Source organism: Somniosus microcephalus, unplaced genomic scaffold, assembly GCF_052327205.1.
Source record: "Somniosus microcephalus isolate GS21.2 unplaced genomic scaffold, FLI_Smic_1.0 scaffold654, whole genome shotgun sequence".
Taxonomy (NCBI): Eukaryota; Metazoa; Chordata; class Chondrichthyes; order Squaliformes; family Somniosidae; genus Somniosus; species Somniosus microcephalus.
Genome location: NW_028225841.1, coordinates 55,631 through 80,711, shown reverse-complemented (window position 1 = coordinate 80,711; position 25,081 = coordinate 55,631). Strand labels below are relative to the sequence as shown.

The window sequence follows — 25,081 nt, the reverse complement described above, 5'->3', positions numbered from 1 at the left end:
CTTCAGTCACTGATCCTACTCCCCTGTTCACACTCACCCTCCCTAAGTCACCGATCCTGCTCCCCTGTTCACACTCACTCGCCCTCAGTCACCCTCACACTCCCTCAGTCACCGATCCTGCTCCCCTGTTCACACTCACTCTCCCTCAGTCACCGATCCTGCTCCGCTGTTCACACTCACTCCCTCAGTCACCGATCCTGCTCCCCTGTTCACATTCACTCTCCCTGAGTCACCGATCCTACTCCCCTGTGCACACTCGCTCTCCCTCAGTCACCGATCCTACTCCCCTGTTCACACACTCTCTCCCTCAGTCACCGATCCTACTCCCCTGTTCACACTCACTCTCCCTCAGTCACCGATCCTACTCCCCTGTTCACACTCACTCTCCCTCAGTCACCGATCCTGCTCCCCTGTTGACACTCACTCTCCCTCAGTCACCGATCCTACTCCCCTGTTCACACTCACTCTCCCTCAGTCACCGATCCTGCTCCCCTGTTCACACTCACTCTCCCTCAGTCACCGATCCTACTCCCCTGTTCACACTCACCCTCCCTCAGTCCCCGATCCTACTCCCCTGTTCACACTCACTCTCCCTCAGTCACCGATCCTACTCCCCTGTTCACACTCACTCTCCCTCAGTCACCGATCCAATTCCCCTGTTCACGCTCACTCCCTCAGTCACCGATCCTGCTCTCCTGTTCACACTCACTCTCCCTCAGTCACTGATCCTACTCCCCTGTTCACACTCACTCTCCCTCAGTCGCCGATCCTACTCCCCTGTTCACACTCACTCTCCCTCAGTCGCCGATCCTACTCCCCTGTTCACACTCACTCTCCCTCAGTCTCCGATTGTACTCCCCTCTTCACACTCACTCCCTCAGTCACCGATCCTACTCCCCTGTTCACACTCACTCCCTCAGTCACCGATCCTACTCCCCTGTTCACACTCACCCTCCCTCAGTCACCGATCCTACTCCCCTGTTCACACTCACTCTCCCTCAGTCACCGATCCTACTCCCCTGTTCACACTCACTCTCCCTCAGTCGCCGATCCTACTCCCCTGTTCACACTCACTCTCCCTCAGTCACCGATCCTACTCCCCTGTTCACACTCACTCTCCCTCAGTCGCCGATCCTACTCCCCTGTTCACACTCACTCTCCCTCAGTCACCGATCCTACTCCCCTGTTCACACTCACTCTCCCTCAGTCACCGATCCTACTCCCCTGTTCACACTCACTCCCTCAGTCACTGATCCTACTCCCCTGTTCACACTCACTCACCCTCAGTCACCGATCCTACTCTGCTGTTCACACTCACTCCCTCAGTCACTGATCCTACTCCCCTGTTCACACTCACTCCCTCAGTCACTGATGCTGCTCCCCTGTTCACACTCACTCCCTCAGTCTCCGATCCTACTCCCCTGTTCACACTCACTCCCTCAGTCACCGATCCTACTCCCCTGTTCACACTCACTCTCCCTCAGTCACTGATCCTACTCCCCTGTTCACACTCACTCACCCTCAGTCACCGATCCTACTCCCCTGTTCACACTCACCCTCCCTCAGTCACCGACCCTACTCCCCTGTTCACACTCACTCTCCCTCAGTCACCGATCCTACTCCCCTGTTCACACTCACCCTCCCTCAGTCACTGATCCTACTCCCCTGTTCACACTCACTCACCCTCAGTCACCGATCCTACTCCCCTGTTCACACTCACTCTCCTCCCTCAGTCACCGATCCTACTCCCCTGTTCACACTCACCCTCCCTCAGTCACCGATCCTACTCCCCTGTTCACACTCACTCCCTCAGTCACTGATCCTACTCCCCTGTTCACACTCACTCTCCCTCAGTCACCGATCCTACTCCCCTGTTCACACTCACTCTCCCTCAGTCACTGATCCCACTCCCCTGTTCACACTCACTCTCCCTCAGTCACCGATCTTACTCCCCTGTTCACACTCACTCTCCCTCAGTCACCGACCCTACTCCCCTGTTCACACTCACTCTCCCTCAGTCACCGATCCTACTCCCCTGTTCACACTCACTCTCCCTCAGTCACCGATCCTACTCCCCTGCTCACACTCACTCGCCCTCAGTCACCGATCCTGCTCCCCTCTTCACACTCACTCTCCCTCAGTCACCGATCCTACTCCCCTGTTCACACTCACTCTCCCTCAGTCACCGATCTTACTCCCCTGTTCACACTCACTCCCTCAGTAACCGATCCAACTCCCCTGTTCACACTCACTCTCCCTCAGTCACTGATCCTACTCCCCTGTTCACATTCACTCTCCCTCAGTCACCGATCCTACTCCCCAGTTCACACTCACTCCCTCAGTCACCGATCCTACTCCCCTGTTCACACTCACTCTCCCTCAGTCACCGATCCTGCTCCCCTGTTCACGCTCACTCCCTCAGTCACCGATCCTACTCCCCTGTTCACACTCACTCTCCCTCAGTCACCGATCCCGCTCCCCTGTTCACGCTCACTCTCCCTCAGTCACTGATCCTGCTCCCCTGTTCACACTCACTCTCTCAGTCACCAATCCTGCTCCCCTGTTCACACTCACTCTCCCTCAATCACCGATCCTGCTCCCCTGTTCACACTCACTCTCCCTCAGTCGCCGATCCTACTCCCCTGTTCACACTCACTCTCCCTCAGTCGCCGATCCTACTCCCCTGTTCACACTCACTCTCCCTCAGTCGCCGATCCTCCTCCCCTGTTCACACTCACTCCCTCAGTCAGTGATCCTACTCCCCTGTTCACACTCACTCTCCCTCAGTCACCGATCCTACTCCCCTGTTCACACTCACTCTCCCTCAGTCACTGATCCTACTCCCCTGTTCACACTCACTCTCCCTCAGTCACCGATCCTACTCCCCTGTTCACACTCACTCTCCCTCAGTCACCGATCTTACTCCCCTGTTCACACTCACTCTCCCTCAGTCACCGATCCTACTCCCCTGTTCACACTCACTCTCCCTCAGTCACCGATCCTACTCCCCTGTTCACACTCACTCACCCTCACTCACCGATCCTACTCCCCTGTTCACACTCACTCTCCCTCACTCACCGATCCTACTCCCCTGTTCACACTCACTCTCCCTCACTCACCGATCCTACTCCCCTGTTCACACTCACTCTCCCTCAGTCACCGATCCTGCTCCCCTGTTCACACTCACTCTCCCTCAGTCACTGATCCTACTCCCCTGTTCACACTCACTATCCCTCAGTCACCGATCCTACTCCCCTGTTCACACTCACTCTCCCTCAGTCACTGATCCTACTCCCCTGTTCACACTCACTCTCCTCCCTCAGTCACCGATCCTACTCCCCTGTTCACACTCACTCTCCCTCAGTCACTGATCCCACTCCCCTGTTCACACTCACTCTCCCTCAGTCACCGATCCTACTCCCCTGTTCACACTCACTCTCCCTCAGTCACCGATCCTACTCCCCTGTTCATACTCACCCTCCCTCAGTCACCGATCCTACTCCCCTGTTCACACTCACTCCCTCACTCACCGATCCTACTCCCCTGTTCACACTCACCCTCCCTCAGTCACCGATCCTACTCCCCTGTTCACAATCACTCTCCCTCAGTCACCGATCCTACTCCCCTGTTCACACTCACTCTCCCTCAGTCACCGATCCTGCTCTCCTGTTCACACTCACTCTCCCTCACTCACCGATCCTACTCCCCTGTTCACAATCACTCACCGATCCTACTCCCCTGTTCACAATCACTCTCCCTCAGTCACCGATCCTACTCCCCTGTTCACACTCACTCCCTCAGTCACCGATCCTACTCCCCTGTTCACACTCACTCTCCCTCACTCACCGATCCTACTCCCCTGTTCACACTCACTCTCCCTCAGTCACCGATCCTGCTCCCCTGTTCACACTCACTCTCCCTCAGTCACCGATCCTGCTCCCCTGTTCACACTCACTCTCCCTCAGTCACTGATCCTACTCCCCTGTTCACACTCACTCCCTCAGTCACCGATCCTACTCCCCTGTTCACGCTCACTCACTCAGTCACCGATCCTACTCCCCTGTTCACACTCACTCTCCCTCAGTCACCAATCCTGCTACCCTGTTCACACTCACTCCCTCAGTCACCAATCCTGCTACCCTGTTCACACTCACTCCCTCAGTCACCAATCCTGCTACCCTGTTCACACTCACTCTCTCAGTCACCAATCCTGCTCCCCTGTTCACACTCACCCTCCCTCAGTCACCGATCCCACTCCCCTGTTCACACTCACCCTCCCTCAGTCACCGATCCTACTCCCCTGTTCACACTCACCCTCCCTCAGTCACCGATCCTACTCCCCTGTTCACACTCACTCTCCCTCAGTCACTGATCCTACTCCCCTGTTCACACTCTCCCTCCCTAAGTCACCGATCCTGCTCCCCTGTTCACACTCACGCTCCCCTGTTCACACTCACACTCCCTCAGTCACCGATCCTGCTCCCCTGTTCACACTCACTCCCTCAGTCACCGATCCTGCTCCCTTGTTCACATTCACTCTCCGAGTCACTGATCCTACTCCCCTGTTCACACTCTCTCTCCCTCAGTCACCGATCCTACTCCCCTGTTCACACTCACTCTCCCTCAGTCACCGATCCTACTCCCCTGTTCACATTCACACTCCCTCAGTCACCGATCCCACTCCCCTGTTCACACTCACCCTCCCTCAGTCACCGATCCTACTCCCCTGTTCACACTCACTCCCTCAGTCACCGATCCTACTCCCCTGTTCACACTCACTCTCTCCCTCAGTCACTGATCCTACTCCCCTGTTCACACTCACTCCCTCAGTCACCGATCCTACTCCCCTGTTCACGCTCACTCACTCAGTCACCGATCCTACTCCCCTGTTCACACTCACTCTCCCTCAGTCACCAATCCTGCTACCCTGTTCACACTCACTCCCTCAGTCACCAATCCTGCTACCCTGTTCACACTCACTCCCTCAGTCACCAATCCTGCTACCCTGTTCACACTCACTCTCTCAGTCACCAATCCTGCTCCCCTGTTCACACTCACCCTCCCTCAGTCACCGATCCCACTCCCCTGTTCACACTCACCCTCCCTCAGTCACCGATCCTACTCCCCTGTTCACACTAATCCTCCCTCAGTCACCGATCCTACTCCCCTGTTCACACTCACTCTCCCTCAGTCACTGATCCTACTCCCCTGTTCACACTCACCCTCCCTAAGTCACCGATCCTGCTCCCCTGTTCACACTCACGCTCCCCTGTTCACACTCACACTCCCTCAGTCACCGATCCTGCTCCCCTGTTCACACTCACTCCCTCAGTCACCGATCCTGCTCCCTTGTTCACATTCACTCTCCGAGTCACTGATCCTACTCCCCTGTTCACACTCTCTCTCCCTCAGTCACCGATCCTACTCCCCTGTTCACACTCACTCTCCCTCAGTCACCGATCCTACTCCCCTGTTCACATTCACACTCCCTCAGTCACCGATCCCACTCCCCTGTTCACACTCACTCTCCCCCAGTCACCGATCCTACTCCCCTGTTCACACTCACTCCCTCATTCACTGATCCTACTCCCCTGTTCACACTCACTCTCCCTCAGTCACTGATCCTACTCCCCTGTTCACACTCACTCTCCCTCAGTCACCGATCCTACTCCCCTGTTCAACTCACTCTCCCTAAGTCACCGATCCTGCTCCCCTGTTCACACTCACTCTCCCTCAGTCACCGATCCTACTCCCCTGTTCACACTCACTCTCCCTCAGTCACCGATCCTACTCCCCTGTTCACACTCACTCTCCCTCAGTCACCGATCCTACTCCCCTGTTCCCACTCGCTCTCCCTCAGTCACCAATCCTACTCCCCTGTTCACACTCACTCTCCCTCAGTCACCGATCCTACTCCCCTGTTCACACTCACTCTCCCTCAGTCACCGATCCTACTCCCCTGTTCACACTCACTCTCCCTCAGTCACCGATCCTACTCCCCTGTTCACACTCACTCTCCCTCAGTCACCGATCCTACTCCCCTGTTCACACTCACTCCCTCAGTCACCGATCCTACTCCCCTGTTCACACTCAGTCTCGCTCAGTCACTTTTCCTACTCCCCTGTTCACACTCACTCTCCCTCAGTCACTGATCCTGCTCCCCTGTTCACACTCACTCTCCCTCAGTCACCGATCCTACTCCCCTGTTCACACTCACTCTCCCTCAGTCACTTTTCCTACTCCCCTGTTCACACTCACTCTCCCTCAGTCACTGATCCTACTCCCCTGTTCACACTCACACTCCCTCAGTCACCGATCCCACTCCCCTGTTCACACTCACTCTCCCCCAGTCACCGATCCCGCTCCCCTGTTCACACTCACTCCCTCAGTCACTGATCCTACTCCCCTGTTCACACTCACTCTCCCCCAGTCACCGATCCTACTCCCCTGTTGACACTCACTCCCTCAGTCACTGATCCTACTCCCCTGTTCACACTCACTCTCCCTCAGTCACCGATCCTACTCCCCTGTTCACACTCACTCCCTCAGTCACTGATCCTACTCCCCTGTTCACACTCACTCTCCCCCAGTCACTGATCCTACTCCCCTGTTCACACTCACTCTCCCTCAGTCACTGATCCTACTCCCCTGTTCACACTCACCCTCCCTCAGTCACCGATCCTACTCCCCTGTTCACACTCACTCTCCCTCAGTCACTGATCCTACTCCCCTGTTCACACTCACTCTCCCTCAGTCACCGATCCTACTCCCCTGTTCACACTCACTCTCCCTCAGTCACCGATCCTACTCCCCTGTTCATACTCACCCTCCCTCAGTCACCGATCCTACTCCCCTGTTCACACTCACTCCCTCACTCACCGATCCTACTCCCCTGTTCACACTCACCCTCCCTCAGTCACCGATCCTACTCCCCTGTTCACAATCACTCTCCCTCAGTCACCGATCCTACTCCCCTGTTCACACTCACTCTCCCTCAGTCACCGATCCTGCTCTCCTGTTCACACTCACTCTCCCTCACTCACCGATCCTACTCCCCTGTTCACAATCACTCACCGATCCTACTCCCCTGTTCACAATCACTCTCCCTCAGTCACCGATCCTACTCCCCTGTTCACACTCACTCCCTCAGTCACCGATCCTACTCCCCTGTTCACACTCACTCTCCCTCACTCACCGATCCTACTCCCCTGTTCACACTCACTCTCCCTCAGTCACCGATCCTGCTCCCCTGTTCACACTCACTCTCCCTCAGTCACTGATCCTACTCCCCTGTTCACACTCACCTTCCCTCAGTCACCGATCCTACTCCCCTGTTCACACTCACCCTCCCTCAGTCACCGATCCTACTCCCCTGTTCACACTCACTCTCCCTCAGTCACCGATCCTACTCCCCTGTTCACTCACTCTCCCTCAGTCACCGATCCAATTCCCCTGTTCACGCTCACTCCCTCAGTCATCGATCCTGCTCTCCTGTTCACACTCACTCTCCCTCAGTCACCGATCCTACTCCCCTGTTCACACTCACTCCCTCAGTCACCGATCCTACTCCCCTGTTCACACTCACTCTCTCCCTCAGTCACTGATCCTACTCCCCTGTTCACACTCACTCCCTCAGTCACCGATCCTACTCCCCTGTTCACGCTCACTCACTCAGTCACCGATCCTACTCCCCTGTTCACACTCACTCTCCCTCAGTCACCAATCCTGCTACCCTGTTCACACTCACTCCCTCAGTCACCAATCCTGCTACCCTGTTCACACTCACTCACTCAGTCACCAATCCTGCTACCCTGTTCACACTCACCCTCCCTCAGTCACCGATCCCACTCCCCTGTTCACACTCACCCTCCCTCAGTCACCGATCCTACTCCCCTGTTCACACTCACCCTCCCTCAGTCACCGATCCTACTCCCCTGTTCACACTCACTCTCCCTCAGTCACCGATCCTACTCCCCTGTTCACACTCACCCTCCCTCAGTCACCGATCCTACTCCCCTGTTCACACTCACCCTCCCTAAGTCACCGATCCTGCTCCCCTTGTTCACACTCACGCTCCCCTGTTCACACTCACACTCCCTCAGTCACCGATCCTGCACCCTGTTCACACTCACTCCCTCAGTCACCGATCCTACTCCCTTGTTCACATTCACTCTCCGAGTCACTGATCCTACTCCCCTGTTCACACTCTCTCTCCCTCAGTCACCGATCCTACTCCCCTGTTCACACTCACTCTCCCTCAGTCACCGATCCTACTCCCCTGTTCACATTCACACTCCCTCAGTCACCGATCCCACTCCCCTGTTCACACTCACTCTCCCCCAGTCACCGATCCTACTCCCCTGTTCACACTCACTCTCCCTCAGTCACTGATCCTACTCCCCTGTTCACACTCACTCTCCCTCAGTCACCGATCCTACTCCCCTGTTCAACTCACTCTCCCTAAGTCACCGATCCTACTCCCCTGTTCACACTCACTCTCCCCCAGTCACCGATCCTACTCCCCTGTTCACACTCACTCTCCCTCAGTCACTGATCCTACTCCCCTGTTCACACTCACTCTCCCTCAGTCACTGATCCTACTCCCCTGTTCACACTCACTCTCCCTAAGTCACCGATCCTGCTCCCCTGTTCACACTCACTCTCCCTCAGTCACCGATCCTACTCCCCTGTTCACACTCACTCTCCCTCAGTCACCGATCCTACTCCCCTGTTCACACTCACTCTCCCTCAGTCACCGATCCTACTCCCCTGTTCCCACTCGCTCTCCCTCAGTCACCAATCCTACTCCCCTGTTCACACTCACTCTCCCTCAGTCACCGATCCTACTCCCCTGTTCACACTCACTCTCCCTCAGTCACCGATCCTACTCCCCTGTTCACACTCACTCTCCCTCAGTCACCGATCCTACTCCCCTGTTCACACTCACTCTCCCTCAGTCACCGATCCTACTCCCCTGTTCACACTCACTCCCTCAGTCACCGATCCTACTCCCCTGTTCACACTCAGTCTCGCTCAGTCACTTTTCCTACTCCCCTGTTAACACTCACTCTCTCAGTCACTGATCCTACTCCCCTGTTCACACTCACACTCCCTCAGTCACCGATCCCACTCCCCTGTTCACACTCACTCTCCCCCAGTCACCGATCCTACTCCCCTGTTCACACTCACTCCCTCAGTCACTGATCCTACTCCCCTGTTCACACTCACTCTCCCTCAGTCACCGATCCTACTCCCCTGTTCACACTCACTCCCTCAGTCACTGATCCTACTCCCCTGTTCACACTCACTCTCCCCCAGTCACTGATCCTACTCCCCTGTTCACACTCACCCTCCCTCAGTCACCGATCCTACTCCCCTGTTCACACTCACTCTCCCTCAGTCACTGATCCTACTCCCCTGTTCACACTCACTCTCCCTCAGTCACCGATCCTACTCCCCTGTTCACACTCACTATCCCTCAGTCACCGATCCTACTCCCCTGTTCACACTCACTCTCCCTCAGTCACCGATCCTACTCCCCTGTTCAACTCACTCTCCCTCAGTCACCGATCCTGCTCCCCTGTTCACGCTCACTCTCCCTCAGTCACTGATCGTACTCCCCTGTTCACACTCACTTTATTCTCTGTGTCCATGGATTACAGGAGTGAGTTTCTGTGACTCGAGGTATTTAATTATTGCGGCATTTTAAGTTGCAGAATGCCTCCTGATATATTTTGGTCTGAAATATATGTTTAACGTTATATTAATGTTCCAGTATTTTGAGCGTTGCTCACTCTGTGCACCCTCCTGGAGCTGAGAGTTTAAGGTGATCCTGGATGACCTCACCTGGGGTGGATCAGGCCGTGTTCCACAGATTCTCACAGGCTGCGCGGCGAGTGTGAAATCTCCTTTTCTCCTTCCCCTTCCCTCGCGTTCTGTGACTGGCAGTTCAGCGACAAACTAATAAAACGCCTTCCAAGCATAGCAGGCAGGTTACAGAGACAGCGAGCATTCAGCAACGGCGCCCTGACCCCAGTGACCCCCGCCCTGACCCCAGCGACCCCCGCCCTGACCCCAGCGACCCCGCCCTGACCGCAGCGACCGCGTGCTGACCCCAGCGACCCCCGCCCTGACCCCAGCGATCCTGCGCCCTGACCCCAGCGACCCCGCGCCCTGACCCCAGCGACCCCGCGCCCTGACCCCAGCGACCCCGCGCCCTGACCCCAGCGACCCGACCCCAGCGACCCCGCGCCCTGACTCCAGCGACCCCGCGCCCTGACTCCAGCGACCCCGCGCCCTGACCCCAGCGACCCGACCCCAGCGACCCCGCGCCCTGACTCCAGCGACCCCGCGCCCTGACCCCAGCGACCCCGCGCCCTGACCCCAGCGACCCCGCGCCCTGACCCCAGCGACGCGACCCCGCGCCCCGACCCTAGCGACCCCGCGCCCTGACCCCCGCGCCCTGACCCCAGCGACCCCGCGCCCTGACCCCAGCGACCCAGCGACCCGACCCCAGCGACCCCGCGCCCCGACCCCAGCGACCCCGCGCCCTGACCTCAGCGACCCCGCGCCCTGACCCCAGCGACGCGACCCCGCGCCCCGACCCCAGCGACCCCTGACCCCAGCGACCCCGCGCCCTGACCCCAGCAACCCCGCGCCCTGACCCCAGCGACCCCGCGCCCTGACCCTAGCGACCCCGCGCCCTGACCCTAGCGACCCCGCGCCCTGACCCCAGCGACCCCGCGCCCTGACCCCAGCGACGCGACCCCGCGCCCCGACCCTAGCGACCCCGCGCCCTGACCCCCGCGACCCCGCGCCCTGACCCCAGCGACCCGACCCCAGCGACCCCGCGCCCCGACCCCAGCGAACCCGCGCCCTGACCCCAGCGACGCGACCCCGCGCCCCGACCCCGCGCCCCGACCCCAGCGACCCCTGACCCCAGCGACCCCGCGCCCTGACCCCAGCGACCCCGCGCCCTGACCCCAGCGACCCCGCGCCCTGACCCTAGCGACCCCGCGCCCTGACCCCAGCGACCCCGCGCCCTGACCCCAGCGACGCGACCCCGCGCCCCGACCCTAGCGACCCCGCGCCCTGACCCCCGCGCCCTGACCCCAGCGACCCCGCGCCCTGACCCCAGCGACCCAGCGACCCGACCCCGCGCCCCGACCCCAGCGACCCCGCGCCCTGACCCCAGCGACCCCGCGCCCTGACCCCAGCGACGCGACCCCGCGCCCCGACCCCAGCGACCCCTGACCCCAGCGACCCCGCGCCCTGACCCCAGCGACCCCGCGCCCTATAGACACACTGGGATCCCAGCAGTATTTTAAAACTCTGATCCATGTGCCACAAGATCTGTCACCAGATGCACGTCACACACCGAGCGTCGGCCAGAGCGGCAACAGCACTGCTTCTGTCAGCGAGACTGCAGCCTAGAAACATCGGCGGCCTGGGTTCCTCTCCAGCCCAGACTGGGTACAGTGTGCGTCTGGTCTGTTGTCTGGTACCTTCCAGATCTGACGACAGGTCACTGACCTGAAACGCTAACTCTGTTCCTCTCTCCACAGATGCTGCCTGACCTGCTGAGTGTCTCCAGCATTCCCTCTTGTTGTATTTTTTAATTTCAGATTTCCAGCACGCGCAGTATTCTAGTTTTGTTGTTAGTCGGAGGGATGGATGCTCAGGATTTTTTGGAGCCTGATTTTTGCGGTTTAGTTTTAACCAGTGGCCTGTTTTTGTTGAGCAGGGCCGGAGACTGAAGGAGCAACAGGAGATCGCTGCCGCCGTCATCCAACGTTGCTACAGGAAGTACAAGCAGGTAGAGTGTGGGTGTGACCGTGTGCGATCTAGTGCGTGTGCTGCCGTGTGTCAGGATCAGGCCAGGGCGATGGAGATCTGCAGCAATGGTCAGCCTGTGGTCATCTGACAGACAATCGCTCAGTCCCCCCTCCCCTTGTACCAACCTTCCGGGTGTCCCTGTGGATTGTGAAAGGACCCTCGAGGGCCGACAGCCCCAGTAACTATCAATAGCAAGTCAGAAACTGCCACCAACACGAGCAGCGACAGGTTTGAGTCTTTTACCTGTTTGCCTTGTTCATCGATCCCAAAACTGACCCAAGGGAGGACCCAGCGCTGAGGCGCTGCAATCTGCCCCGTGTGTGTCGATAAACAGCCCGGTCTGAGGGAGGGCCATTCTCCTCCTCCTTGTCCCGAAAATGCGAATCTACTTTCCTTGTTTTCGCAGTTTATTAAATGCTCTGTAGAAGGTGCTGCATATTCTTCAAAGGCCGCCAGTTGCAGCTGTGCCCTGCTGTGCAAAGTCTGTTCCTGCCCGGTTCACGGTTGGTGCTTAGCCTGTATGTTTGCTTGGCGTTAATGCCGCTGCTTTGGGACCACAAGGTATGTTTCCCAGTTCTGTCTGATGTCTCCAGTCTCCGAGCCACGAGATCTGTCAGACTGTTCACCGCAGAGAGAGGTGACCAGAGGTGTTAAGACCAGTTGTGCTTCCCCCTGCCGCTGGAGCTCAGCATTAAGTGAGAATCCAACGGGACCAAGCTCGTTTTCACGTCCATCTTGCATTTATATCGCACCTCTCAAATCCGCGGGCTGTCCCAAATCAGCAGCAAATTTACGCACAGCAAGCTCCCACAAACAGCAACGTGATAATGGTCACATAATCGGTTTCAGTGCCAAGGAATCTTTTACGGCCATCTTAGAGGCCAGATGGGGCCTTGGTTCAACGTCTCATCTGAAAGACGGCACCTCTGACAGTGCGACGCTCCCTCGGTACTGCACCTCCGACAGTGCGGCACTCCCTCAGTACTGCACCTCTGACAGTGCGGCACTCCCTCAGTACTGCCCCTCCAACAGTGCGGCGCTCCCTCGGTACTGCCCCTCCAACAGTGCGGCGCTCCCTCAGTACTGCCCCTCTGACAGTGCGGCGCTCCCTCGGTACTGCACCTCCGACAGTGCGGCACTCCCTCAGTACTGCTTCTCCGACAGTGCGGCACTCCCTCAGTACTGCTTCTCCGACAGTGCGGCGCTCCCTCGGTACTGCACCTCCGACAGTGCGGCACTCCCTCAGTACTGCCCCTCCAACAGTGCGGCGCTCCCTCGGTACTGCCCCTCCGACAGTGCGGCGCTCCCTCAGTACTGCCCCTCTGACAGTGCGGCGCTCCCTCGGTACTGCACCTCCGACAGTGCGGCACTCCCTCAGTACTGCTTCTCCGACAGTGCGGCACTCCCTCAGTACTGCTTCTCCGACAGTGCGGCGCTCCCTCGGTACTGCACCTCCGACAGTGCGGCACTCCCTCAGTACTGCCCCTCCAACAGTGCGGCACTCCCTCAGTACTGCCTCTCCGACAGTGCAGTGCTCCCTCAGTACTGCCCCTCCAACAGTGCGGCACTCCCTCAGTACTGCACCTCCGACAGTGCGGCACTCCCTCAGTACTGCACCTCTGACAGTGCGGCGCTCCCTCGGTACTGCCCCTCCGACAGTGCGGCACTCCCTCAGTACTGCACCTCTGACAGTGCGGCGCTCCCTCGGTACTGCACCTCCGACAGTGCGGCACTCCCTCAGTACTGCTTCTCTGACAGTGCGGCGCTCCCTCAGTACTGCACCTCTGACAGTGCAGCGCTCCCTCATTACTGCCCCTCCGACAGTGTGGCACTCCCTCAGTACTGCCCCACCGAATGTGCGGCGCTCCCTCATTACTGCCCCTCCGACAGTGTAGCGCTCCCTCAGTACTGCCCCTCCGACAATGCAGCACTACCTCAGTACTGCCCCTCCGACTATGCGACGCTCCCTCAGTACTGCCCCAACAACAGTGCAGCACTCCCTCAGTACTGCCTCTCCGACAGTGCAGCGCTCCCTCAGTACTGCCCCTCCGACAGTGCGGCGCTCCCTCAGTACTGCCCCTCCGACAGTGCGGCGCTCCCTCAGTACTGACCCTCCGACAGTGCAGCACTCTCTGTTGCCCCTCCGACAGTGCGGTGTCCCTCAGTACTGCCCCTCCAACAGTGCAGTGCTCTCTCAGTACTTCCTCTCCGACAGTGCAGCGCTCCCTCACTACTGACCCTCCAACAGTGCAGTGCTCCCGCAGTACTGCCCCTCCGACAGTGCGGCGCTCCCTCAGTACTGCCCCTGACAGTGCGGCGCTCCCTCAGTACTGCCCCTCCGACAGTGCAGTGCTCCCTCAGTACTGCCCCTGACAATGCAGTGCTCCCTCAGTACCGTCCCTCCGACAGTGCGGCGCTCCCTCAGTACTGCCCCTCCGACAGTGCGGCACTCCCTCAGTACTGCCCCTCCAACAATGCGGCACTCCCTCAGTACGGACATGTTTGAGGTGACACTCTTTCCGATTACCCACGTGTCTGAGTGTCACGCTCTGTCTGACCACCCACCTGTGTCCATTTCCACCCACACAGCCCTCCAATTGAACACTGCTACACAACGTAGAGAGCCAAAATGCTACAAATCGAAAGGTCGAGGGAATAATTGCCCTGCTAGGGCTTGTGAAAGGAGACCAGGGCGTGTGGGAGAAGGTACATTGTGGTCTGGTCGATGTGCTTTGTGTGCTGGAGCAGATCTGCACTGATCACACTAACACTGCTCTCTTCATTTCACTAGCTAACATGGATAGCACTGAAGGTAAAACAAGTTCAAGGTTAACAACTTTCTGTTTGCTCATGTAACTGTTTGACTGAACTCTATTGCCAGTCCTGGCCCTTCCCCGTAATATTCCCCAGCAGCTAGAGTCACTGCGGATTCTCCAGTAAGCCTATTTGTAAAAATGTCCACTCAAATTCCATCTTCAGTTCTGGAAAGTATTTAAAATATTCTCTTAAACAGTGTTAAGATTCTGGAGATTTGATTTGCTTCCCGTTCTCTCTGACCCACACTCAGAGTGGGGACTCGCATCGACCCTTGACCTCGTCACATTTACTGCCCCTGTCAGTCTGGCAACCCCTTTACAGCCTCGATAACTCTTCTGTTAACTAACATACTCCCACTTCCATAGCGGATGGTGCAGAGGGAGCATCACGGTGAAACACTTAATGTTTTTTTAAAAAAGGGAGAGGTTAAAATGGGTGGGAACGAGTATATGTTTGAAAATACATATAATTACATTTTTAAAGGATTGGACAAGAATCGGTGGGTGATGGGAGCTTATTTCTGTTAAAAATTGTGTTGGAATTGGGGTCGAAAGTCAGCAATCCCTGATCTTTGAGGTTTCATCACGTCAAGATTAGTGTTTGTTTGAATAGCACAGTGCACGAGATAAAGCCCATTCCCCAGACAGACAGACGTCTCCCTGGTGCCGCGAGTGTCTGAGAGTGCAGACGTCTCCCTGGAGCTGCAAGTGTCTGACAGTGCAGACGTCTCCCTGGTGCCTCGAGTGTCTGAGAGTGCAGACGTCTCCCTGGAGCTGCGAGTGTCTGAGAGTGTAGACGTCTCCCTGGAGCTGCAAGTGTCTGACAGTGCAGACGTCTCCCTGGTGCCGCGAGTGTCCGAGAGTGCAGACGTCTCCCTGGTGCTGCGAGTGTCTGACAGTGCAGACGTCTCCCTGGTGCCGCGAGTGTCTGAGAGTGCAGACGTCTCCCTGGAGCTGCGAGTGTCTGAGAGTGTAGACGTCTCCCTGGAGCTGCAAGTGTCTGACAGTGCAGACGTCTCCCTGGTGCCGCGAGTGTCCGAGAGTGCAGACGTCTCCCTGGTGCTGCGAGTGTCTGACAGTGCAGACGTCTCCCTGGTGCTGCGAGTGTCTGAGAATGCAGACGTCTCTCTCGAGCTGAGAGTGCAGACGTCTCCCTGGTGCTGCGAGTGTCTGAGAATGCAGACGTCTCTCTCGAGCTGAGAGTGCAGACGTCTCCCTGGTGCCGCGAGTGTCCGAGAGTGCAGACGTCTCCCTGGTGCCGCGAGTGTCTGAGAGTGCAGACGTCTCCCTGGTGCTGCGAGTGTCTGAGAGTGCAGACGTTTCCCTGGTGCTGCGAGTGTCTGAGAGTGCAGACGTTTCCCTGGTGCTGCGAGTGTCTGAGAGTGCAGACGTCTCCCTGGTGCCGCAAGTGTCCGAGAGTGCAGACGTCTCCCTGGTGCTGCGAGTGCCTGACAGTGCAGACGTCTCCCTGGTGCCGCGAGTGTCTGAGAGTGCAGACGTCTCCCTGGTGCTGCGAGTGCCTGACAGTGCAGACGTCTCCCTGGTGCTGCGAGTGTCTGAGAGTGCAGACGTTTCCCTGGTGCTGCGAGTGTCTGAGAGTGCAGACGTCTCCCTGGTGCCGCAAGTGTCCGAGAGTGCAGACGTCTCCCTGGTGCCGCGAGTGTCCGAGAGTGCAGACGTCTCCCTGGTGCCGCGAGTGTCTGAGAGTGCAGACGTCTCTCTCGAGCTGAGAGTGCAGACGTCTCCCTGGAGCTGCGAGTGTCCGAGAGTGCAGACGTCTCTCTCGAGCTGAGAGTGCAGACGTCTCTCTCGAGCTGAGAGTGCAGACGTCTCCCTGGAGCTGCGAGTGTCCGAGAGTGCAGACGTCTCTCTCGAGCTGAGAGTGCAGACGTTTCCCTGGTGCTGCGAGTGTCTGACAGTGCAGACGTCTCCCTGGTGCTGCGAGTGTCTGACAGTGCAGACGTCTCCCTGGTACTGCGAGTGTCTGACAGTGCAGACGTCTCCCTGGTGCTGCGAGTGTCTGACAGTGCAGACGTCTCCCTGGTGCTGCGAGTGTCTGAGAGTGCAGACGTCTCCCTGGTGCCGCGAGTGTCTGACAGTGCAGACGTCTCCCTGGTGCCGCGAGTGTCTGAGAGTGCAGACGTTTCCCTGGTGCCGCGAGTGTCTGACAGTGCAGACGTTTCCTTGGTGCTGCGTGTGTCCGAGAGTGCAGACGTCTCCCTGGTGCCGCGAGTGTCCGAGAGTGCAGACGTCTCCCTGGAGCGGCGAGTGTCTGAGAGTGCAGACGTTTCCCTGGTGCCGCGAGTGTCTGAGAGTGCAGACGTCTCTCTCGAGCTGAGAGTGCAGACGTCTCTCTCGAGCTGACAGTGCAGACGTCTCCCTGGTGCCACGAGTGTCTGAGAGTGCAGACGTCTCCCTGGTGCTGTGAGTGTCTGACAGTGCAGACGTCTCCCTGGTGCTGCGAGTGTCCAAGAGTGCAGACGTCTCCCTGGTGCTGCGAGTGTCTGACAGTGCAGACGTTTCCCTGGTGCCGCGAGTGTCTGACAGTGCAGACGTCTCTCTCGAGCTGAGAGTGCAGACGTCTCTCTCGAGCTGACAGTGCAGACGTCTCTCTCGAGCTGACAGTGCAGACATCTCCCTGGTGCTGCGAGTGTCTGAGGGTGCAGACGTCTCTCTCGAGCTGAGAGTGCAGACGTCTCTCTCGAGCTGAGAGTGCAGACGTCTCTCTCGAGCTGAGAGTGCAGACGTCTCTCTCGAGCTGAGAGTGCAGACGTCTCCCTGGAGCTGCGAGTGTCTGAGAGTGCAGACGTCTCCCTGGTGCCGCGAGTGTCTGACAGTGCAGACGTCTCCCTGGTGCCGCGAGTGTCTGACAGTGCAGATGTCTCCCTGGTGCCGCGAGTGTCTGAGAGTGCAGACGTCTCCCTGGTACTGCGAGTGTCTGACAGTGCAGACGTCTCCCTGGTACTGCGAGTGTCTGACAGTGCAGACGTCTCCCTGGTGCTGCGAGTGTCCGAGAGTGCAGACGTCTCCCTGGTGCCGCGAGTGTCCGAGAGTGCAGACGTCTCCCTGGTGCTGCGAGTGTCTGACAGTGCAGACGTTTCCCTGGTGCCGCGAGTGTCTGACAGTGCAGACGTCTCTCTCGAGCTGAGAGTGCAGACGTCTCTCTCGAGCTGAGAGTGCAGACGTCTCACTCGAGCTGACAGTGCAGACGTCTCCCTGGTGCTGCGAGTGTCTGAGAGTGCAGACGTTTCCCTGGTGCCGCGAGTGTCTGACAGTGCAGACGTCTCCCTGGTGCCGCGAGTGTCTGACAGTGCAGATGTCTCCCTGGTACTGCAGCAGGTCAGGTGCTGGATATTGCTTGCAGGGATTGTGTTGAACAGAGGGGTCATCGAGTTATACAGCACAGAAAGAGGCCCTTTGGCCCATTGTGTCTGCGACGGCCATCAAGCCCTGAGTGTGTAGTAGATGGGTTATACGGAGACACTGGAAGTTCAGGGGCAATGTGTAAGAGTCACGGTGACCGTGATGTAGGACTATTATGCGGCTGTGGGACGGACAGTGGTTTATTTAAGCAGGGTTCGCTGGGCATTAAACATTACAGCACAAATAGAGCAGGAGACAGCTCAAGCAGAGCGCAGTGTCACCCTTATCTGTGCCCAATCCTGTATTGCTCTGCCTTCTGATGATCTCCTGTTGTATTTGAAGTATTCCTGCCTTTCTATGAGCCAACGGGGTTTTGCGCTGCTAGTTCTGTGACAGTATTGAGCAGCCTGAGCTGGGTAAATCTTCGATGACGTGCGCTTGACGCCAGTTCCGAGGCCGTTCCGTAACTCTCCCCTTTTTACTCTCGTCGCTTTCTCTTTTCACAGTATGCACTTTATAAGAAAATGACGCAGGCGGCCATCCTGATCCAGAGCAAGTTCCGCAGTTACTACGAGCAGAAGAGGTTCCAGCAGAGCAGGCGGGCGGCTGTCCTGATCCAGCAGTATTACCGCAGCTACAAAGAGTACGAGAAATTCAAGCAGGGTCACCGGGGGAGCGGCCCCTTGCAGCAGAAGATGAAGTAGGTGCTGGGAATAGAACCCGGGGAGGCCTGCACCCATATTTTATTTTTATTCGTTTATGGGACGTGGACGTCGCTGGCAAGGCCCAGCATTTATTGCCCATTCCTAGTTGCCCTCGAGAAGGTGGTGGTGAGCCGCCTTCTTGAACCGCTGCAGTCCATGTGGTGAAGGTGCTCCCACAGTGCTGTTGGGGAGGGAGTTCCAGGACTTTTGATCCAGTGACGATGAAGGATCGGCCGATATATTTCCAAGTCAGGATGGTGTGTGTGACTTGGAGGGGAACTTGGAGGTGGTGGTGTTCCCATGCACCTGCTGCCCTTGTCCTTCTAGGTGGAAGAGGTCGCGGGTTTGGGAGGTGCTGCCGAAGAAGCCTTGGCGAGTTGCTGCAGTGCATCTTGTAGATGGTACACACTGCAGCCACGGTACACCAGTAGTGGAGGGAGTGAATGTTTAAGGTGGTGGATGGGGTGCCAATCAAGCGGGCTGCTTTGTCCTGGATGGTGTCGAGCTTCTCGAGTGTTGTTGGAGCTGCACTCATCCAGGCAAGTGGAGAGTATTCCATCACACTCCTGACTTGTGCCTTGTAGATGGTGGAAAGGCTTTGGGGAGTCAGGAGGTGAGACACTCGCCGCAGAATACCCAGCCTCTGACCTGCTCTTGTTGCCACAGTATTTATGTGGCTGGTCCAGTTAAGTTTCTGGTCAATGGTGACCCCCAGGATGTTGATGGTGGGGGATTCGGCAATGGTAATGCCGTTGAATGTCAAGGGGCGGTGGTTAGACTCTCGCTTGTTGGAGATAGTCATTGCCTGGCACTTGTGTGGCGCGAATGTTACTTGCCACTTATCAGCCCAAGCCTGAACGTCGTCCAGGTCTTGTTGCATGTGGGCACGGACTGCTTCATTATCTGTGGAGTTGTGAATGGCGCTAAACACTGTGCAGTCATCAGCGAACATCCCCATTTCTGACCTTATGATGGAGGGAAGGTCATTGATGAAGGAGCTGAAGATGGTTGGGCCTAGGACACTGCCCTGAGGAGCTCCAGTAGCGATGTCCTGGGGCTGTGATGATTGACTAGGCACAATCTCTCCTGCACAACCTGCTCCAGACTGATAAACCTTTATAAAACACTGGTTAGACCTCAGCCGCAGTATTGTGTCCAATTCTGGGCACAACACTTTAGGAAGGATGTCAAGGCCTTGGAGAGGGTGCGGAGGAGATTTACCGGAATGGTCCCAGGGATGAGGGACTTCAGTGACGTGGAGAGACTGGAGAAGCTGGGATTGTTCTCCTTAGAGCAGAGAAGGTTAAGGGGAGATTTAATCGAGGCGTTCAAAATCGTGAGGGGTTTCAATGGAGTAAATAAGGAGAAACTGTTTCCAGTGGCAGGAGGGTCGGTAACCAGAGGACACAGAGTGAAGATAATCGGCAAAAGAACCAGAGGGGAGATGAGGAGAATGTTTTTACGCAGCGAGTTGTTGTGATCTGGAATGCGCTGCCTGAAAGGGCGGTGGGAGCAGATTCAATAGTAACTTTCAAAAGGGAATTGGATAAATACTGGAAGGGGAAAAATTCACAGGGCTGTGGGGAAAGAGCAGGGGGGAGTGGGACTAATTGGAGAGCTCGTTCACAGAGCCGGCAGAGGCACGATGGGCCGAATGGCCTCCTACCATGCTGTATCTCACGGGGGATTGGTCGGCAGTCCCACCCACTCGACCACACCCTCTGTTACACACTGAGCTGAGGACGTTGGAATATGTGCGGTGAGTAAGTACTGAGTGGGATCTTCCTGTTCCTGTTGCAGAGCCACATTCCTGACCAAGAAACAAGACCAAGCTGCTCGCAAGATTATGAGGTTTCTGAGGCGCTGCCGGCACAGGTACGGAGTCTGAGCGGCGGGAGCCCTCGTCGATCCGGCCCCATCTCAGAGTGCTTCCTCCACCTCTTCACACTGCACCTGGAAGTACCGATTCTCACTGGGGTACAGTCCCACAGACACTGACTCTCACTGGGGTACAGTCCCACAGACACTGACTCTCACTGGGGTACAAGGTCCACAGTACACTGACTCTCACTGGGGTACAGTCCCGCAGACACTGACTCTCACTGGGGTACAGTTCCACAGACACTGACTCTCACTGGGGTACAGTTCCACAGACACTGACTCTCACTGGGGTACAGTTCCACAGACACTGACTCTCACTGGGGTACAGTTCCACAGACACTGACTCTCACTGGGGTACAGTTCCACAGACACTGACTCTCACTGGGGTACAGTCCCACAGACACTGACTCTCACTGGGGTACAGTTCCACAGACACTGACTCTCACTGGGGTACAGTCCCACAGACACTGACTCTCACTGGGGTACAAGGTCCACAGACACTGACTCTCACTGGGGTACAGTTCCACAGACACTGACTCTCACTGGGGGACAGTCCCACAGACACTGACTCTCACTGGGGTACAGTCCCACAGACACTGACTCTCACTGGGGTACAGTTCCACAGACACTGACTCTCACTGGGGTACAGTTCCACAGGCACTGACTCTCACTGGGGTACAGTTCCACAGACACTGACTCTCACTGGGGTACAGTTCCACAGACACTGACTCTCACTGGGGTACAGTTCCACAGACACTGACTCTCACTGGGGTACAGTTCCACAGACACTGACTCTCACTGGGGTACAGTTCCACAGACACTGACTCTCACTGGGGTACAGTTCCACAGACACAGACTCTCACTGGGGTACAGTTCCACACACACTGACTCTCACTGGGGTACAGTTCCACACACACTGACTCTCACTGGGGTACAGTTCCACACACACTGACTCTCACTGGGGTACCGTTCCACAGACACTGACTCTCACTGGGGTACAGTTCCACAGACACTGACTCTCACTGGGGTACAGTTCCACAGACACTGACTCTCACTGGGGTACAGTTCCACACACACTGACTCTCACTGGGGTACAGTTCCACACACACTGACTCTCACTGGGGTACAGTTCCACACACACTGACTCTCACTGGGGTACCGTTCCACAGACACTGACTCTCACTGGGGTACAGTTCCACAGACACTGACTCTCACTGGGGTATAGTTCCACAGACACTGACTCTCACTGGGGTACAGTTCCACAGACACTGACTCTCACTGGGGTACAGTTCCACAGACACTGACTCTCACTGGGGTACAGTTCCACAGACACTGACTCTCACTGGGGTACAGTTCCACAGACACTGACTCTCACTGGGGTACAAGGTCCACAGACACTGACTCTCACTGGGGTACAGTTCCACAGACACTGACTCTCACTGGGGTACAGTTCCAGAGACATTGACTCTCACTGGGGTACAGTTCCACAGACACTGACTCTCACTGGGGTACAGTTCCACAGACACTGACTCTCACTGGGGGAAGTTTGCCAGAAGCCGTGAATTTGTTTTAAAAGGTCTCATTGCCTTTCAGGATGAAGGAGCTGAAACAGTCGCAGGAGCTGGAGGGAGTGCAGAAACGTGGCCTGACCACCTAAAGCCTGACTGCGAGTTACAGACTTGTGAAAGAGCTTCGTAGAAGGACAGAGACTGAGTGGGAGGAATGGGTGTGAGCGCGTCACTCTGCTTTGGGGGAGAAAGCTAAACTGCCTTGCATTTTACTGTTCCCATCAGTTCATAATCTTCAGATAACGAAAAGTTCACATTTCCTTGTGCTTTTGAGTCTTAGGAGTAACGAGGGGAGCTTATAAAGGATCGCCAGTCTTAAAGGAGAGGGAATGGACGACCATTTCACTCTCAGCTCAGCACCTCGTTATCTCACATGTGCAATTACATAGGTCCAGAAATAGTTAGGCACTGACACCCTGGTGACTGGCTGGTTCCAGCATCCAGTAACGTAGAAACCGTGGAGGAATGCGGGAGTGGGATTGAAGGTTACTGTCACAGGTCGGGGAGATTGTAGATGAATTTAACAGGGGGGCGGGCGGGTGTGATGTTTTGTGTAGAAAGGCTGTGTGTATATAATCCCGCCATTTCCTCTTAAAAGCAAGTAGGACTCTTGAAGAGAATGTGTCCTTCACAGCTGCGGGAAAGTTTGGAGAATGGCACAGTTTTCTGGGGCGAATCGATGGGTGGACTTAGAGGGGAGGAGATTGCTGTCACGCGATCCCAGCTAATCTCCTTCACGGGCAGTTGCTTTCTGGGGTTTCCTGATGCCACATCACGCCCACTCTCGGGGGTTTATTAACGGGGAAGCGGGGAGCACCTCGCTCCAGTAACGTGCAGTTGCTCAGGCAGTCTGTGACAAAGACTAGCCATCACATCGCAGAGCCAGTGCTTCAGTTAGCAGCTCTGGCAGGGCCCATCGAGAGGATTCAGGGGTCAGGTTTCAATGCTCTCGGCTCTCGATTGCATCTAACTCACTAAATGCTGATTGCAGGCGCTCTCTGCTGTCACTGGGCAGCTTGCCCTCACCTGTTGCAGGTTACAGTCAGTCTTTGCTGTAACTGGGAGTGGAACAGCCAGTGCTCGCACTGTGTGTACACAGATTGAGGGAGTGGAGCAGCCAGTGCTCGCACTGTGTGCACAGATTGAGGGAGTGGAGCAGCCAGTGCTCGCACTGTGTGCACAGATTGAGGGAGGGGAGCAGCCAGTGCTCGCACTGTGTGCACAGATTGAGGGAGTGGAGCAGCCAGTGCTCGCACTGTGTGCACAGATTGAGGGATGGGAGCAGCCAGTGCTCGCACTGTGTGCACAGATTGAGGGTGTGGAGCAGCCAGTGCTCGCACTGTGTGCACAGATTGAGGGTGTGGAGCAGCCAGTGCTCTCACTGTGTGCACAGATTGAGGGAGTGGAGCAGCCAGTGCTCGCACTGTGTGCACAAATTGAGGGAGGGAGCAGCCAGTGCTCGCACTGTGTGCACAGATTGAGGGAGGGGAGCAGCCAGTGCTCGCACTGTGTGCACAGATTGAGGGAGGGAGCAGCCAGTGCTCGCACTGTGTGCACAGATTGAGGGAGGGGAGCAGCCAGTGCTCGCACTGTGTGCACAGATTGAGGGAGTGGAGCAGCCAGTGCTCGCACTGTGTGCTCAGATTGAGGGAGTGGAGCAGCCAGTGCTCGCACTGTGTGCACAGATTGAGGGAGGGAGCAGCCAGTGCTCGCACTGTGTGCTCAGATTGAGGGTGTGGAGCAGCCAGTGCTCGCACTGTGTGCACAGATTGAGGGAGTGGAGCAGCCAGTGCTCGCACTGTGTGCACAGATTGAGGGAGTGGAGCAGCCAGTGCTCGCACTGTGTGCACAGATTGAGGGAGTGGAGCAGCCAGTGCTCGCACTGTGTGCACAGATTGAGGGTGTGGAGCAGCCAGTGCTCGCACTGTGTGCTCAGATTGAGGGTGTGGAGCAGCCAGTGCTCGCACTGTGTGCACAGATTGAGGGAGTGGAGCAGCCAGTGCTCGCACTGTGTGCACAGATTGAGGGAGCGGAGCAGCCAGTGCTCGCACTGTGTGCTCAGATTGAGGGTGTGGAGCAGCCAGTGCTCGCACTGTGTGCACAGATTGAGGGAGTGGAGCAGCCAGTGCTCGCACTGTGTGCACAGATTGAGGGAGTGGAGCAGCCAGTGCTCGCACTGTGTGCACAGATTGAGGGAGTGGAGCAGCCAGTGCTCGCACTGTGTGCACAGATTGAGGGTGTGGAGCAGCCAGTGCTCGCACTGTGTGCTCAGATTGAGGGTGTGGAGCAGCCAGTGCTCGCACTGTGTGCACAGATTGAGGGAGTGGAGCAGCCAGTGCTCGCACTGTGTGCACAGATTGAGGGAGTGGAGCAGCCAGTGCTCGCACTGTGTGCACAGATTGAGGGAGTGGAGCAGCCAGTGCTCGCACTGTGTGCACAGATTGAGGGAGTGGAGCAGCCAGTGCTCGCACAGTGTGCACAGATTGAGGGTGTGGAGCAGCCAGTGCTCGCACTGTGCACAGATTGAGGGAGGGAGCAGCCAGTGCTCGCACTGTGTGCACAGATTGAGGGAGTGGAGCAGCCAGTGCTCGCACTGTGTGCACAGATTGACGGAGTGGAGCAGCCAGTGCTCGCACTGTGTGCACAGATTGAGGGAGTGGAGCAGCCAGTGCTCGCACTGTGTGCTCAGATTGAGGGAGTGGAACAGCCAGTGCTCGCACTGTGTGCACAGATTGAGGGAGTGGAGCAGCCAGTGCTCGCACTGTGTGCACAGATTGAGGGAGTGGAGCAGCCAGTGCTCGCACTGTGTGCACAGATTGAGGGAGTGGAGCAGCCAGTGCTCGCACTGTGTACACAGATTGAGGGAGTGGAGCAGCCAGTGCTCGCACTGTGTGCACAGATTGAGGGAGTGGAG

At 57.1% G+C, this 25,081-nt stretch overlaps 1 protein-coding gene across 1 annotated transcript in view; it reads left to right on the top strand.

The window, feature by feature from the left end:
• The window catches only part of LOC147081222 (calmodulin-binding transcription activator 2-like), a 67,319-nt gene extending 43,336 nt beyond the window's left edge, over nt 1-23,983 (top strand). The window contains exons 7-11 of the mRNA XM_085980881.1: nt 11,744-11,815; nt 14,627-14,647; nt 18,521-18,714; nt 20,519-20,593; nt 22,193-23,983. Coding sequence (XP_085837007.1) covers nt 11,744-11,815; nt 14,627-14,647; nt 18,521-18,714; nt 20,519-20,593; nt 22,193-22,256 — 426 coding nt within the window. The 3' untranslated portion in view covers nt 22,257-23,983. The remainder of the gene's footprint in view (nt 1-11,743; nt 11,816-14,626; nt 14,648-18,520; nt 18,715-20,518; nt 20,594-22,192) is intronic.
• The last annotated feature ends 1,098 nt before the right edge of the window (nt 23,984-25,081 follow it).